The sequence below is a fragment of the Athene cunicularia genome, assembly GCF_003259725.1.
Source record: "Athene cunicularia isolate RWA chromosome 7 unlocalized genomic scaffold, athCun1 chr7_part2, whole genome shotgun sequence".
Taxonomy (NCBI): domain Eukaryota; kingdom Metazoa; phylum Chordata; class Aves; order Strigiformes; family Strigidae; genus Athene; species Athene cunicularia.
The window spans coordinates 802,840-820,709 of NW_020799108.1; the positions used below are offsets into that span (position 1 = coordinate 802,840).

Below are 17,870 nucleotides of genomic sequence, written 5' to 3' on the forward strand. Positions count from 1 at the left end.
TTTTTTTTTTTTTTTTTTTTTTTTTTTCCTAGGGGAGAAGATACTTGAGACCTTCCTCCTTGCATGGTTGTGGTATAATGTTTAAGTTGTGTGACTCGGTGACTTTTTGGCCCACTTAAGCTCAGTTGTGGTCCCAGAGAGATCAAGGTGATGCAGTGCCCTAGGACAGAAGAGGCGGATTCCAACTGGGAAGCTGTTGGGTTTAAATGGCAGCTGTGGCAGACATATGGAAAATCTGCTGATGTGCTACAAAGTGACTGGTATTTGTAAACTGTTTGCTGGGTCATCTGTCTGCTTCAGTCTACAAACACGGGGAGTTACGCGGGGAAAATAAACCCAGCAACATCTCAGTGAAACACTGCTCACTGCAACGTAGAGGGGGGTTTCATCTTACTTTGACTCAGCTTTCACAGACACTGATAGGATTGACTGTTAGTGACTGACGGTGATATCACTCCTAATTTGGGAAAACTGGGAGCTGTCTCAGATGAGTGCCAAACCATATGTGTCTTAGGGAGAACTAATGAAGAATTTAGATGTACTTCATCCAGGAAGGGCCACGCGTGGGTGCTGGCTTCTCCCCATCCTGCTGTCTTTGTCTGCCGGCTCCCACAGGCAGAGTTCACACCTACAGACTATGTGTGTTTTCCAGTCTGCAAACAAATGCACAGGAATGAGCAAATTATTGCTGAAGACACTGATCTGCTTTTTCTCCACCATGTCTCCCTTATGAACGGAATACAGTCCTGACTCAAAACTACCAGATTCACTGGATGTGAAACATGGGCAGGCAGCCCGTGCGCTGTGCACTGCTGCTGCCCCGTACAGCACCCTTTGCCTTTGGTGGTGTTTGCGGTTTACCAGTAAGACTCCAGCTGGTGAGGAGATCCCAAGTCAGAGAGCAGCTGTGTCTGCTTTGCTGTACACTCTCCAGCCTTGTCTCCAGGCATGAAAGGCTGCAATCTCCTCCCCAAACTGGAGGTGTTCCCTGACGTGAAACTGAGATAGATAGGAACAGAGTCACACTGCTATAAAATGTAGCTGTCCTCAAGGGGGGTGGGCATGCCCATCATCTTTCCACCTGCCCTTTGGTGCTCTGCCAGCAGAGGATAGCAACATCCACTTGGAGGGATTCCATCCTTTGGGGGCCCCGAGGAGTCCCCCATGGCTGGGACTCATGCTTCGTGCTGGTGAAACTGTGCATCTACTGCTTCCAGCCTCAAGGTCTGCCAACAGCACTGGGAACACCCCACGGGCACGGCCGCTGTGAGCCCTTGCACTTTCTGAGCAGCTCACTGGGCACCCTGGGAGTGGGCAGGGGAGACAGACAGCATGCCGGCAGCACCAAAAGAACCCTCAAAGGTGCCTCTGTGGATTAGGTTCTCAAGGATTTGGTCCGAATGTTATAATGCGAGTGCTCATAGATCCTACCATGAAACAGTCCCTCATGACCACTGTGTTGGGCTCAGCAGGGAAGCTCTCAGCTACAGCACGAGTCAGTGACTGATTCTGCTTTTAATCATACATTACATATAATAAATAAAACAAGTTAAAAAATGAAATAAAACATACGTATATAAGTAAGATACATCTATACATATATGTAGATAGACATACATGTAATAGGTATATGTATTTATAGAGATATAATGTATATTTAATTATACATAATCTACTTACTTTTAATTATACATAACTTATCTACGTAGAGAAGATACTGTCCAAAGCCATCCTATGGGAATCAATCTGGCATTTTCCACCTTATTGTTCAGAGGTAAATGCACATGAGCTCTCTCTACACAGACTTGCAGTAAATATAGATTCAAGAAAAAAAAGTCCTGAACAAAAAGGACTTCAACGTCCCTTATCAGGCACAAAACCTCTTAAGCAGTTTGCTAGCAGTTGCAGATATTGGCAGAATAGCTTGATGCCACACAAGAAGTCACACAAGATTTTTGATAATGACCTTATACTGCTGAAAAGGGGGCTTAAAATGCAATTTGTGGTACCGTTGTTCAGGGGACTAGAAATGCGCATCCTAGGCAACATGGGCACATGTATTAGAATGGAAGGGTGAAGCATCCTGAGGAAAGAACAAAGAGCTGTTGCCATTTAACTTGATTATAAATCAGTGGCATGGCAATTCTTTAGCCTGCTTCTCTTAAAGTGGCTAAAAATACTGGAGGCTGGGTTATGCCACCCCTCTAGTCCCCTCACCATGCAGAAGAGGGCATCTAGGGGCTCACTCTGCACAGCCCATGTGAGGGCTGTCCCCATCATCTCCCCCCTGCTCATGAGAGCACAGAGACTGTAAGTTGTCCATTTGCACCAGTGGTGTAAAAAATAGGGGCAGACTGAAAGGGATGATAAACTAGTTAACAAAAGGACATAACATCCCATCAGGCTCTCCAACAGTTGACTCTACCCAGCCCAACTAAATGAATTAAGGAACCTCTGGATTTAACAACACTGAGATATTTTATGAGCTGTCAGCCTCATTTGAATGCACTATGCCATTTAAATTTAAGTGTGAACTATAGCATATCTCATTAAGTTTAAAGTGCTGTTTTAATATTATTAATATTAATTTAATATTTCATTATTATTTAATATATGAGTTGGAGGGGAATGTTAGGCTTTTTGGCAGGGGGGGGATTATTTGGAGGTTTTTACTTTTGAAACTTGTTTGGGGGGGGAAATTGACCCTTTCAGGGCCCATTTGGTTTCACCAAAGTTTTCCATTTTGGAAATATTCAAGTAAACCCTGTAAATATCATCAGAGGAGAAGCCTTCTGGACTTAAAACTAAGTGTGTGCAAAAGCATTAACCAGCTACTAACTAGCAAGACTTTATAGTGAAATCTGTGACAATAAACCCCAAGGAGATTCCCCTCCAACTCATATATTAAATAATAATGAAATATTAAATTAATATTAATAATATTAAAACAGCACTTTAAACTTAATGAGATATGCTATAGTTCACACTTAAATTTAAATGGCATAGTGCATTCAAATGAGGCTGACAGCTCATAAAATATCTCAGTGTTGTTAAATCCAGAGGTTCCTTAATTCATTTAGTTGGGCTGGGTAGAGTCAACTGTTGGAGAGCCTGATGGGATGTTATGTCCTTTTGTTAACTAGTTTATCATCCCTTTCAGTCTGCCCCTATTTTTTACACCACTGGTGCAAATGGACAACTTACAGTCTCTGTGCTCTCATGAGCAGGGGGGAGATGATGGGGACAGCCCTCACATGGGCTGTGCAGAGTGAGCCCCTAGATGCCCTCTTCTGCATGGTGAGGGGACTAGAGGGGTGGCATAACCCAGCCTCCAGTATTTTTAGCCACTTTAAGAGAAGCAGGCTAAAGAATTGCCATGCCACTGATTTATAATCAAGTTAAATGGCAACAGCTCTTTGTTCTTTCCTCAGGATGCTTCACCCTTCCATTCTAATACATGTGCCCATGTTGCCTAGGATGCGCATTTCTAGTCCCCTGAACAACGGTACCACAAATTGCATTTTAAGCCCCCTTTTCAGCAGTATAAGGTCATTATCAAAAATCTTGTGTGACTTCTTGTGTGGCATCAAGCTATTCTGCCAATATCTGCAACTGCTAGCAAACTGCTTAAGAGGTTTTGTGCCTGATAAGGGACGTTGAAGTCCTTTTTGTTCAGGACTTTTTTTTCTTGAATCTATATTTACTGCAAGTCTGTGTAGAGAGAGCTCATGTGCATTTACCTCTGAACAATAAGGTGGAAAATGCCAGATTGATTCCCATAGGATGGCTTTGGACAGTATCTTCTCTACGTAGATAAGTTATGTATAATTAAAAGTAAGTAGATTATGTATAATTAAATATACATTATATCTCTATAAATACATATACCTATTACATGTATGTCTATCTACATATATGTATAGATGTATCTTACTTATATACGTATGTTTTATTTCATTTTTTAACTTGTTTTATTTATTATATGTAATGTATGATTAAAAGCAGAATCAGTCACTGACTCGTGCTGTAGCTGAGAGCTTCCCTGCTGAGCCCAACACAGTGGTCATGAGGGACTGTTTCATGGTAGGATCTATGAGCACTCGCATTATAACATTCGGACCAAATCCTTGAGAACCTAATCCACAGAGGCACCTTTGAGGGTTCTTTTGGTGCTGCCGGCATGCTGTCTGTCTCCCCTGCCCACTCCCAGGGTGCCCAGTGAGCTGCTCAGAAAGTGCAAGGGCTCACAGCGGCCGTGCCCGTGGGGTGTTCCCAGTGCTGTTGGCAGACCTTGAGGCTGGAAGCAGTAGATGCACAGTTTCACCAGCACGAAGCATGAGTCCCAGCCATGGGGGACTCCTCGGGGCCCCCAAAGGATGGAATCCCTCCAAGTGGATGTTGCTATCCTCTGCTGGCAGAGCACCAAAGGGCAGGTGGAAAGATGATGGGCATGCCCACCCCCCTTGAGGACAGCTACATTTTATAGCAGTGTGACTCTGTTCCTATCTATCTCAGTTTCACGTCAGGGAACACCTCCAGTTTGGGGAGGAGATTGCAGCCTTTCATGCCTGGAGACAAGGCTGGAGAGTGTACAGCAAAGCAGACACAGCTGCTCTCTGACTTGGGATCTCCTCACCAGCTGGAGTCTTACTGGTAAACCGCAAACACCACCAAAGGCAAAGGGTGCTGTACGGGGCAGCAGCAGTGCACAGCGCACGGGCTGCCTGCCCATGTTTCACATCCAGTGAATCTGGTAGTTTTGAGTCAGGACTGTATTCCGTTCATAAGGGAGACATGGTGGAGAAAAAGCAGATCAGTGTCTTCAGCAATAATTTGCTCATTCCTGTGCATTTGTTTGCAGACTGGAAAACACACATAGTCTGTAGGTGTGAACTCTGCCTGTGGGAGCCGGCAGACAAAGACAGCAGGATGGGGAGAAGCCAGCACCCACGCGTGGCCCTTCCTGGATGAAGTACATCTAAATTCTTCATTAGTTCTCCCTAAGACACATATGGTTTGGCACTCATCTGAGACAGCTCCCAGTTTTCCCAAATTAGGAGTGATATCACCGTCAGTCACTAACAGTCAATCCTATCAGTGTCTGTGAAAGCTGAGTCAAAGTAAGATGAAACCCCCCTCTACGTTGCAGTGAGCAGTGTTTCACTGAGATGTTGCTGGGTTTATTTTCCCCGCGTAACTCCCCGTGTTTGTAGACTGAAGCAGACAGATGACCCAGCAAACAGTTTACAAATACCAGTCACTTTGTAGCACATCAGCAGATTTTCCATATGTCTGCCACAGCTGCCATTTAAACCCAACAGCTTCCCAGTTGGAATCCGCCTCTTCTGTCCTAGGGCACTGCATCACCTTGATCTCTCTGGGACCACAACTGAGCTTAAGTGGGCCAAAAAGTCACCGAGTCACACAACTTAAACATTATACCACAACCATGCAAGGAGGAAGGTCTCAAGTATCTTCTCCCCTAGGAAAAAAAAAAAAAAAAAAAAAAAAAAAGGAACAGAGCAACAGTTATGGCCTGGAGAATAAAGCAAGCTTTACCTCAGAAAAAAAATGGTGGAAGAACTGTAAAATATCTCTAAGCAGGCAGTTGGAAAACAAGGTAACATGTTCCCTCCCATAATGAATTAAATTCCAGATAAATTCCTATGAGAATAAATTCTCATCAAAGTGAGCCTTAAAGGAGTATAGATTTTGACATTTTGTGGCAGTTTGTATACCTGGCAATGAAGATATAACACAAGACACTCTGGGTGGTGCAGTGGAGGTGAAGAAAAAAGCATGTTGTCATGTTACAACTGAAGAACACAGCAATCCCACTGCACTGATTTCTGTGCAACTTCCTTCTAGGAAATACCGCTCCACTTCAATTTAGTTTCTATTTTATAGCTAATTATTAAAAGGCTGGGTACTCCTAAGAAGTTGCTTTAAGAAGGCAACAATGAGATACAGTGTTAAAATAATATAGAACATAAAAGCCAAAGTAGCTTTTCGTAAAAGTCCTCATACAAAAGTTGTTTTGTTTTGTCTTGGTACTTGGCTGAAAACAAAATGCACTCCAAGTACACATTAAGCAAAGTTTGTTTCATGTTACAAAATGTAACTTGCAAAGAAAACCAATGTTTGTTGTACGTATACAAACCTTAAAGCCCTTTTTCTATGTGCTGGTGGTATGTGAATTATAATAGACCTGTTGAGTGTTTCAGACCAATGGTTTCCACTTTTTGTCATTCAAGGTGAGTAGTAAAAAAAGTATTCCCTCATCACCACATTCTCAGTGATTAGTTTTGTTCATACCATGCAAAGCTCACACCAGTGCTGTGGAATTTGTGTCTACTCAAAATGGAACAGACACAAATTCTCCTCTTTGGACAATATTCACAGTATTGTCAGGAGAATTCACGGTATTGTCAGGACTAATGAAAGATTTAGATTACTCTTTCACACTGCCAATTTGATAAACTGTTACTTGTTTGGATAGGAAAGTAAGAGGTTTTGGGGGCCCCACAAAGGAATCAAGATATTTCTGAGAGAGCAGGGTAGTGCTAACAAGGACTGGACATCCTTAAATGTGCAGGTCATCAGATGCTGCAGCAGTTGCATACATTTGCTATGGAAGCATTGACCCGGTCCAGAGGGGAATTTGCTGATCTGGTGATCTAAAACAGTGGCATCTATGCTGTAGATGAGTGCTCTTCTGGCTTACACCAGCTTTGTGCGTGCTGTATTCAGCAGAAAATAAATTCAGGCTGACAAACATCCTAAAATACCAGGAAAGGAAATTACCTATAAGCTCCCCAGCAGCTATGTGAAATGTGCTGAGCACTCATGCTCCTGGCTGCAGCAAGGATCACAATGAGAGAGAGGGAGTGTGATATCCACCCAAACACTTCATGTTGCAAGAAGTGTGAGGAGCAGTTCCTCAGCTCACGTTCTACTGCTGCTACTGGGCTGGGCTGGTGGGGTGGGGAAAATTCTCTGGCCGTCATGGTTAGAAGTTGCTTATTCCTTCCCTGAAATCCTGGTGAGGACGGTGATGTCAGAGCTGCTAGGCAGCCAAAATGACAGAAAAAGGTTTTAGAGCATCAAGAGGTTGCAGACAACTTCTGAAGATCTAATGTGTTTGTGCCTTGAGGCACATGTGAAACATGAGTGTAAAACGTGGCCAGGATTTCATGTTAATGCAGAAGACTTGCTGGAAGTCGTTGCGTGAAGCTGAGCTAGCTGGCTGTTCGGTGTACGTGCAGAGACAGCGGTTTCACACAATGTTCTTTCACACACACAAAGTCATGATGCCTTCCTGGGAAAGAAATAGCCGGTATGATATTCTCATGGTGGCTTAGGACCACCCACAGTTTTATTGCTGTCCCTAACACTGTGCTGTCACCATCTCGGTATTTGCTACCTGCCTTGTGCCATAAACCCATCTGAGTGTACCTCGTGGCAGTGACCCACAGGATGAGCAAAGCAAGCCCTGCCAGCTTCCCCTCTGCTCTGCAGAGCCGGCAGGCCGGTGACCGCTTTGAGGCGGCCGGCATAGCGGTGCTGCTCACCCACATGCGGGGCCATACCCCATACCATGCGTACAGCAGTCCTCAGAACATGAAAGGACAGCCTTGCAGCTCACCATATGTTGCTTTCGCCAAGTTTGATGTGTTCTGGTGATGTGGGTGGTGAGAGTTCTCAGGGATACTTATGGAGGACACTGGGTGATTTGGCCTGAGCCTGGTGGCTGTTGGTCACTTTTATAATTTCTTAAGGGATTTTCTACTCCCAAGCCCAAGTTTCACTACTAGCACACAGCTGCTGTGTGCTTAGCTACAGCAGACATAAACTGAAGTGAAACAAAAATTTCCACCTGAGCTAACAGGATAGTATAGATTTAGCCATGCCTCTAATGTAGCTCATAACCTGAGTAGAAAATAATTTCCTATCAGCCAATCATGCTTCATCAAACAAAAAAACAGAGCCTGAAGAAGTACCAAAGGGATCATAGTTACTTGTTCAATACAGAGTGCTGAGAAAGGATCCTAACAGTCCTCAGGATTTTGGTAAGACTGAAACTTTTTTGCCAGCATTGCAGATGGTAGAGTTAAGAACGGGTATTCATCAGGAAACAGCAACATTTGTTTTCTTTCCTCCTTTCTGTCTTCTGTCTGAGAATAAACTGTCACCACTGTAGCTATTATTTATAGGAATTTAGATCAAATGCCAAGTACAGAAATATTTCTTTCCTTACCACTGACTCACTCCAAGTATTGTGGTAAATTACCCTCTGCTTTTCATTTAGTATAATCGGTAAAGTTGACTTGTGTCCTATGATATGAGATTTTATCTCCAGCCCCGAGTTGAGGCTTTTTATTTGTCTGATTGTTTTTAATTGCATTTCTGAGTAGGTACAGTATGTTTCAAGTGTCTTGAGTTGAGATAATAGATATTGGCACTGCAAAGACAAATAGGGTAGCTCTGTGCTGAGGGAAACGGGGGGCACGTGGGTTCTTTGAAAAGGACAAGTGGGAATACCTTGGAAGAAATAGGGTATTTGAACAGTAACATCAAGAAATTACTTCTGTGGTGAAGACTGCACCTAGTATTTCAGTGCTGGCCATAACTGATAGACTTTTTTTCTCTGGTTTGGGAAATTTTTGAAGAAATCATGTGAGCTGAATCCTTGTTGAGGTTGTAGCTGATCTACTAACAAACTTTGGTGAGAAAGCACTGTGCAGTGTCTGGGGTATGGCACTCTGAGAGGTCACATACTCTCCTAAAAATGCTCAAATGCACTTACTGGCCTGCAGCTGCCAAACAGCTCTTCTCAGTGGTGCTAGTTTGTTGTAGCGGGATTAGTTTACGTTACCACTGCATTATCAAGAGCAAGACAAATCTTTATTGCCCCCTCTTCAGGGCAGTTGTGGTAAAGTGAAGTTACTCCCTGAAACTCGGGGAAGACACACAAGGTTCAGCGTGCATTTGAAGAAGCTTCTCAATTTTAATAAAGCAGTTTTGGCTTTTGAGTCTGAGCATGACTAAAACTGGCTTTGTTTAATATTTGTCTTATGTGCTTGAATTCCCTGAACCCATACTAAGTTGTGCTTAACACTATAAATATGATCTTAAGGCCATTATGTAGCCATATAGGCTAGGAGGATTTAACAAGAATCTTAACTGTAACCAGATTTTGCAAGTTTCTAAATGAGTAATTTTTCACTTATTAGATGTTTTTAGCCTCTTTTCGTCATATTGTTTCCTCAAACTTATTCATTACTTTAACACACTAGACAGATGTTTTCAAACAATACATTGTGGATACCAAAACCATATTCTGTTATAGATTCTTCTGTGATCACCTCAGGAGTCACTCACAGGAAAACATTAAATGATGTGAATAACATCTCTCAGTTTTCTTTCTTCTCCCATATTTTCACTAGAGGGAGGTGTACATTTTGTAGAGCTGCTTGTTTTGAAAAGGTTTATGTTTGATGAATTTGTTTTTCCTTGAGCATTAAAGAAGCATGGGTTGGTTTGTTTTGTTGCTATGTATTTCTTCTGGTAGAGACAACAACAACAACAAAAAAAAATCAGTATGCACTTAAGGGAGTACATAAGAGGTTTATACCTGGGGAAGATCATTTCCAGGTGAATTCCATCGAAATTTTTATTTCAAGCTTTACTTTCACAATGAGCAAATGTGCCAGACATCACTTTCATCTCAGAACCTTGGTGGGAATTGTTTGAACTTTAATATGTCAAACCGCAATGACAAAGACTGAATCTATATTAGATTGAAAGTTTATGGGACATTTCTGAAGTGCCTAAGGCTTAAAGACTACTGTCCAGTTGCTGTGGTCCACAAAAATAGTGAATGAAGATACTCAATTCACTTTGAGAAATAGTGTGTTTTGAGAAATAGTAATACTTTTGATCTCAGTATATGAGTACTTGAGATATTTTGTTGTGAAAAATAATTTTGCTGTGAAAATCAACCTTAAGTAGACTTTCTGCTGAGATGTATGCAAGTCTTATGGAAAGTCTTATAATGTCATGGAGAAGAAATGTGGCTAATCCATGCGATGTTTGGGCAGACTTTTGAACCTTTACTCTTTATTCACCCAGTTGTAATCCTGAGCCTGCTAAGGCTGCATTGCTAAGTATCCACTACCTCCGTGAAAGCCAAAGAGTCTGCACAAAGGGTCAGCATCACTTCCTTGCATCTCATATGTTAGTTACCCCTCATCAGGTCCTAGAGTGCTCAGGATGTCCACCTGGCTATCAACATGCAGATTTTGCTCCATGGCTTGCAGCTTTATTTGAGCCAAAAGGGATAGGTAGGAGAGAAATGAGTGAGAAAAAGGTAAAATATGCGAATCAGTTTCAGATATATTGTCTTAAATATATAATGCAGATTGGCTTGGTTTTCTAACCCTGGAACTCCAGACCCCAAATCGTCCCTTTTTAAGAAAATCTTTACAGGATCCAGGCTATGCAATTTCAGTGGATTCATTCTGCCAGCAAGTCAGACAATCTCCTGAGGGCTGTGAGAAGGCCCCAGTCTGCCAACAGCTTGTGGCATGGCAATGACTTCCAGCTCATCTCACTCTATAGTTGTGGATGACCTGTGCAACATCTTCTTCTTCACCTATTTGCTCTAATTTTTCTAGGAGTATGTATGCACTGCCAGAGCTCCAAGCAACTGGGAGCAAATCATGAGCCCATGCCAAAACAGTCTGCCTCTCCACAAAATCTTTCAGCTGAGGTGTGGCATGATGTTAACCACAGCAGATCTTCAGTTGGCTGACAACGAAAGCAAAGCTTACCTTTGTGTAATCTTACACAAAGCGGAAAAACAGGCAACAGGGCTTTGTATTTCTGGGTGGAAGATGTCAAGAAAACTTTTATAGCACAGTTTATGGGAACCAGTTTCACACATATGTGAACAAAAAGAACAGATTTCTTTCTTTTGACCTTCCCAGTAATGCCTCGAGCATCTTTACAGCAGAGTATCCCTACTCAAGTGCCTCAACCACACAAATGCCAGCTCTATGGGGGAGGAAATGGTAGGTCTTGTGCCTTTCTACCTCTGCTGCAACAAATATAGAGGGCTTTGGCTGTCACATGTGTTCATACAGATAAAAAACATTGCTAAATGTGCACACAACCCCAAAACACTACTCACCACAGACCACAAACACCTCCTTCACCACTAAATGAAAAAGGAGCTTTATCACATTATCTCTCCACTTTCCAGGGTAACTTTTCTTCCTCTAATGTCTCACCCTTATTTTGTGCTCGGCTTCATGTTTTCAATGGCAAGTTCAGCATAAACTTCTAATGCTGTTGGACCCACCATAGACACTGCCCAGCTACTGTCCAACCTAGTTGTGGAGTTGTCATAATTAATGAGAAGATTCCTACTTCTGTCTGTAAATGCACGAGCAGGCCTCGTCTGTGATCCAGCTGGCATACAATCAAAGGTCTATGAAATGTCACTCTCTTTGAAGACACTTGTGAAGAACATAGCATGGGGGACAAGTTTCACCCTCTCGTCTTTCAGACCAGCACTAAAGGTTACGCTGCAACAGCTCTGCTTTGCTGGGTTATTCAAGTCTGTACAAAGGTAGCTTGTATCAACTGACAGTGAGACAAACTGGAGGTGTTATAGGTCATTTGTGTGAGAAATATGCTAATAATTCTGAGATTTTAGTCATTTTAACCAGTTTCATTTTTGTGATGTGACCTCATAATCCATTTAAATGAGGATTAGCACAGTCATCCAGAAACTCCAGCTTAATGACATTAACTCAGAATTAACAGAACATCTATTTACTATGAAGATACAGGACTGCATTATTTTTTTTCTGTAGAAGGTGTGGGGTTTTGTTTAAGAAATAAATACATAATTTTTGGACGAAAACATTGGATTTTCAAATGTAAATCTTGAGTTTTAATATAAATGTCAGGGCTTAGTTGAAATGTCTATGTGAAGAAGAAACAGAGAAAAACAATGCTCACCTGAAAATCAATGTTTTATCAAAATTCCAATTCCAGTAGTTGCAGCTGAAATTTTCTTTACTGAAAGAAATTAACTGCAGCTAGGGACGTAGCTAACATACCTTCTTACGGTAGCAGAGAAAGAGTTTAACTTTCCCCCTGAGCTAGGAAACTCCCATCTGAACATCCACCATGAATTACTTTTAGAGAAGGGTTTTTCCTCTCTGTGAGAAGCCATCCACCACTACTGTGTACCAACATACCAAAATATCCACTCACAATAGATGTCAGGTACAGTGGCTGACTCTTACATTTTTCTACTGTAGACTGGTTTTCATTAATCAGCTGAAAAATGCATGGGAGCAGTTAGTCAGAAAAGAAGCCCTGCCTCACAGCTGTGACAGTCTGCCATGATGCATCTATCATGTCTGAGCCCCCAGTCACAATTTCTTTCCCTCCATCTGGTATAAATATTTAGTACTTTTGATGTCACAGTTTCAAATGAATGGACTTAGGCTATTTAAATATTCAGGTGTTCCTTGTCTCTGATGTATTTTGAAGGTAATGGCTTATCTCAACCCTTCATATACCTGTGATTTTTTAATGACAAAACAATGATTTCGTGATGGTTTTTTATGGTGACTGGAACAATGGCAGCCTTGAACACCAGTTTAAGTATTTAATAACAGTTATAACATCTTTGTCATTCTCAGCACCAAGAGGGTTTTCTGGATGCCTCACTTCCCCATTGATGAAAATGAGAATAGCTCTCAAGTTCACTTCCTCTGACAAAATCTAATCACCTTCACCAAAAGAACGGTGGTGTTGCTCTGAGAACTTGTCTCTGTGAGGTTTTCTGATTTACAGAAGGTTTTCAGGTTTGCCAGTTCTTGTGAGTGCAGTGATTACCTTCAGGGTCTTAAGGAAAAGCTACTGTAGTGTCAGTGGACATGAAAGTGTCAAAGGAATTATCTGTCTGTAGAAAGAAGAAACATTTTGCTTGAGCGCTAACGTTAGCATCTGCTTGTTTGTTCCACATTGCCACTGAGGTAACCTCTGTAAATAATTGATATTTGTAATATTTATAAGTAGTGCCCACTGTTCCAACATCATTTTAGTGTCTTTCCATTCAAGGTTTATTACTCCTTAAAGCATCAGCTGCCAAACCGATTCAGGAAGGAAGATGGATAAATAGAAACTTTCTCAAGATGGTTTTATTTCCATCTGAAAAACATCCATACAAAAACATGCAAGTGAGCCCTGACCATGTGGCAAATCTGTTGAGAAGCTCAGTCGAGCTTCTTACAGAGGAATTTTATGGTCAGACAGTGCCATCTGTGAAAACCAAATTCTGTTCCTGAAGCTCTGCTTTACTTTATTACACTAAGCGTTGCAGTTCTTCCATTGCCCATGCTAGTTAGGTTAATTCTGTGCTTGCTTTTCTTCCCTTAGGTTAATTCTGTGCTTGCTTTTCTTCCCTAGCATCACCTGTAAGCTACCACCTGCAGAGGGTGTTAGGAAGAGACTGCTTACTCAGTCATGCTGTGACTAACTACTCTGCAAAGATGCCAAAAAAACTCCCCAAAAGTCTTCTGTACTGGTAGTCAATCAGTGGGTCCAAGCTGAGAGGGAAAAGCCTCCTTCTGAAATCTTTAGGAATGACACTACTGGTAGTCTAGTCATCTTTCTCTAATGGGATGAAGTTGTAATGTCCTGCTTTGAGGAAGGTGGAATTAAATAAAAGGAAACCTGACAAAGCTAAACAAGGCATGAAGATGAATTAAAAGAAAATAGAGAACGCTCCCCATTAAAGGGATTTATTACCCTTTAATGTAACATTTGCATTAAAATATTTTTCTTCTACTTCGAAAGTGTAATGTGCTTTTGCAGACTGCTTTAGAAGCAGTAAAGGTACTTTCTTACAGAACCAACAACAACGAGCAAAGAAAACAAGAAGAACAAGAGGCCTTTGAGAAATGAAACTGCCCAGTATGAAGTCCAGCAGGAACTGGATCTCATGGAGAATAGACAGAAGAGAGTAGAGGTATCTATGCAGCCATTTTAAAATAAAAACAGCAACAGCAGGGAACAAAAATTCCACAAGTGGCATGAAGCTCCTTGCTATAAATCCCAGTGAAAGGGGAAGCTGAATATATGTGGTGTATATGCACCTCTCCCACACTAAATGTTTTACCGTAAGAACGACATTGAACAGTAAAAACCCAATACTGCACTCCACAGTAAATCTGAAAGGAAAAGCAGACATAAGAGGAGGGGAAGGTAGTTTAGAATAACATTATTCTAAGGGACCAGGACAAAGTTCTGCCCTTTGATTTTGATTTTCTGTCAATATTAGATTTAAAATGTAGATTTTTATTGTATTGTTCAGTCTTCATCCTGGCTTTTTGATTTAGATTTTGTTGAGACAGAATTTGGCCCACCCATGAAAAGAATACAAGGTGAAAATGAGGTTCCCCATGCTTGCAAATTGGTTTGGAAATTCCTCCTGCTGTCAGAATGAAGCTATTCTCCATTCTGCATGGAAGTCATTCTGCCATCCTGACCCAGGCAAAACTTCTGTGGATTTGAATTGTATCTTCCTGGCTGTGGGTTATAGTTCTTAAGAATTTTTTTAATGTGTATACTTTTCCTTAGCAGGATGTGAAGCACAGCTGGATAAAAAAAATAAACAGTTTTGAAAGTATCATTTGTTTTCATGCTTGAAAGGGCAGCTTCAGCTAGAGTATTATTGTGCCTATATATGCAAGCATAATCAACATTTCTTCTGGTGACTTAGTAATATATTGCTTTTCTAAATGTCTTTTAAAATGGTTGATGAAATCATCTTAATTAGATGATTTGCTTTAGCATCTGCTGCTGTTGTCATTTCATTTTCGGTGTTTTCATTTGGTGAAAAGATTTTTCTTTTCCATCTTGCAAAACAACATAATAACTGTGTGCACATATGTAACTGTAGAGTGTATACATGTATTTTTAGTACACTCTGTTCCTTCAGCTGTGCTTCGGTAACCTGGTAAGCTTCAGTTCCTTGTGTCTGCATGATCATGATGCACAGCATAGGGGGACTTTCATAACGTGATAAAAGAGCTGTGAAATTTCGCATTTGCTGTTGAAATAGAAAAAAAAAAATCTGTCTCAACACCAGCAGTTTTTTTGTAGGTTACAAAAATTCTTTAAAATAAACACTAAGTGAGGAACAGAACCACAGTCTCTGTAAGTGTAAAGAGAATTATTGTAAGCTTTGTGTAGCTCAATGTTTAGAACTTTAAAACTGCTTCCTGTTATTCTCCTGGCTTATTTTCAACCATCTTTAGACTCAGTCAGCTGCTGAGATGTTTCCTTTGTGTGAGACTTTAGGTTTTCATTAAGAGCTTCTCACAGTCCAGCAGCATTCATTGGAAACAAGTCTAGGAGCTGAACGCCAGGGGAACGGATAGGCTGGAAGTCAAGACGCTGAGACTTTTCTGTAAACTCAGAGCTAACCACTTTCTTCTAAGAGTAAACAGCAAATCTATGAACAAATCTATCATATATGTTCTAATGAGGATCTGGATCTCACTTTCTTTACAGTAAGAAGTGTTTGCTTCACTCCTCACCCTGATCTTCAGAGTCAATACATAAATTAAAAACATAACTTACTGTATCCTGACTTGCAGAGACTCTACAGAAAAGGGGGGGGACAAACAAGGGGGGAACCCCCACATGTTAGCATATGAATTATTCCGCTTCATGTATTAGAAAACTCTACATGACTTTTCTTTACAAAAGGGAATTTTGTGTTATCTTTTTTTTTTTAATTATAGTCTGCAGAGTATAAAGTCAGTAGACTGTAACAGCGGAAACTTTACTCTTCCACTGGCTTCCTTTCAAATGTTAAGCTAGATGATATATAGTCATTGTTAGGTGCGAATGGTAATCCTCTTAAGGGCAGAAGTTCCTCACTGATTTCAACGGCACCAGAGTCTGACTAGTGATAAAATACTCACTGGTTTCAGTAGTTACAGAGCTGCACTAGAAGACCAATTGTGCTCAGGTAGAAATGGTATGAAGACAAATCAGCTAAATCCCAAACAAAATCTTTTAAACACATTTAAACTGAGGTTATGAGCTATTACAAAATGGAAAATGCAGCTTCTTAAATGCTGCTGCTGTTTTCAAGTGAGTGTGGCGGTTTGCTTCAGCTGCAGTGGCCCATGCAAGCTTTGTGCCCAGTAATATCTCCTGTGGGACTCCACCAGGGTGGTGGGAAGAGGGACAGCTGCTCCCATAGTACGACCAGATGTAGGTGCAGGAGAGAGTCCAGGAGAAGATGGCAGCACTTCAGGCATCTTCAGAGGCACGAATGTCTACTGAGAACTTACTGGGGAGAAACATAAGACCTTGTGGACTTGAGTCATGTGGAGTTGAGTCATAACTGGTGTGGTAGAGTCCAATTCTTATCTTTGGTTAAAGATATTTCAGTTCTTTGCAGTTTACAATGGTTTGGAGAGAACCTGTCAATACACTTGAGGACAGAGCTGCAGTTCGGAGGGACCCAGAGAGACTAAAGGGCCAACAGTGATCTTGTGAAGTTCAAGGAGAGCACAAAGTCATGCACTAGAGAAGGATGAACCCCTTGCAACGATATAGGCTGGGTGGAACTCTGTAGAAAAGGCCCTGTGAATCACAACTTTGATTGTAATCTATGTTTTAAGTAATGAAGGGAAAAATTCAGCCCTCAGGAAAAATGCCTGCTCAGGAACATAGTGCAATCAATTCACCTAATATCAACCGCTGCACACTCTATAAATAAAAGACAGCTATATGGTCCTACTTCTACTATTTCAATAAAAGGGGAATTACATTTTCCCTGTGGGGAATGTAGAGCTTTACTCTGTTTTCAGGGAGAACTCAGACTTTCTGAAAGGAATATGCTATATTACTGGCTTGCCATTCACACTGTTTGTACTAGCAAATCTATAAAACAGGTCAGAATCACAGAATCACAGAATCATTCAGGTTGGAAAAGACCCCTGGGGACTCTGCAAAGTTCTCCCCTACACCACATCCCCCAACATCTCATCCAAACGACTCTTAAACACACTCAGGGATGGTAACCACCCCCTCCCTGGGCAGCCTGTTCCACTCTCTGACCACTCTTTCTGGGAAACATTTTCTCCTCATGTCCAGTCTGAGCCTCCCCTGTTGCAGTTTAAAGCCGTTCCCTCTTGTTCTGTCACTAATCACCCGTGAGAAGAGACCAGCACCAACCCCTCTGCAATGTCCTTTCAGGGAGCTGTAGGAGTGATGAGGTCTCCCCTCAGCCTTCTCCTCACACTCAACACTCCCAGCTCCCTCAATCTCTCCTCACAGGATTTACTCTCCAGGCCCTTCCCCAGCCTCGTTGCCCTCCTTGCACTCGCTCCAGCACCTCGATATCTCTCTCGTATTGAGGTTCCCAAAACTGGACACAACACTCCAGGTGTGGCCTCCCCAGTGCAGAGCACAGGGGGGACTGTCACCTCCTTACTCCTGCTGGTCACACTATTTCTGACACAAGCCAGGATGCCTCTGGCTTTCTTGGTCACCCGGGCACACTGCTGGCTCCTGTTCAGCTGCTTGTCAATGAGAACCCCCAGACCCTTCTCTCCCAGACAGCTCCAGCCACACCTCCCCGAGCCTGTAGCCATGCAGGGGGTTGTTGTGGCCCAAGTGCAGGACCTGGCGCTTGGCCTTGTTGAAGCTCATCCCGTTAACGTTGGCCACCGATCTAATCTGTCCAAGTCTCTCTGCAGAGCCTCCCTGTCCTCGTGCAGATCGACACTCCCGCTTCACTTGGTTTCATCTGCTAACTTACTTACGAT

The 17,870-nt window shown here is 42.0% G+C and overlaps 1 protein-coding gene across 1 annotated transcript in view; it reads left to right on the forward strand.

Annotated features, from left to right (window-relative positions):
* The first annotated feature begins 7,166 nt into the window (after window positions 1–7,166).
* ITGA4 (integrin subunit alpha 4) overlaps window positions 7,167–17,870 on the forward strand; it is a 137,716-nt gene continuing 127,012 nt past the window's right edge. Inside the window, exons 1-2 of the mRNA XM_026853188.1 lie at window positions 7,167–7,336; window positions 10,132–10,369. Coding sequence (XP_026708989.1) covers window positions 7,167–7,336; window positions 10,132–10,369 — 408 coding nt within the window. The remainder of the gene's footprint in view (window positions 7,337–10,131; window positions 10,370–17,870) is intronic.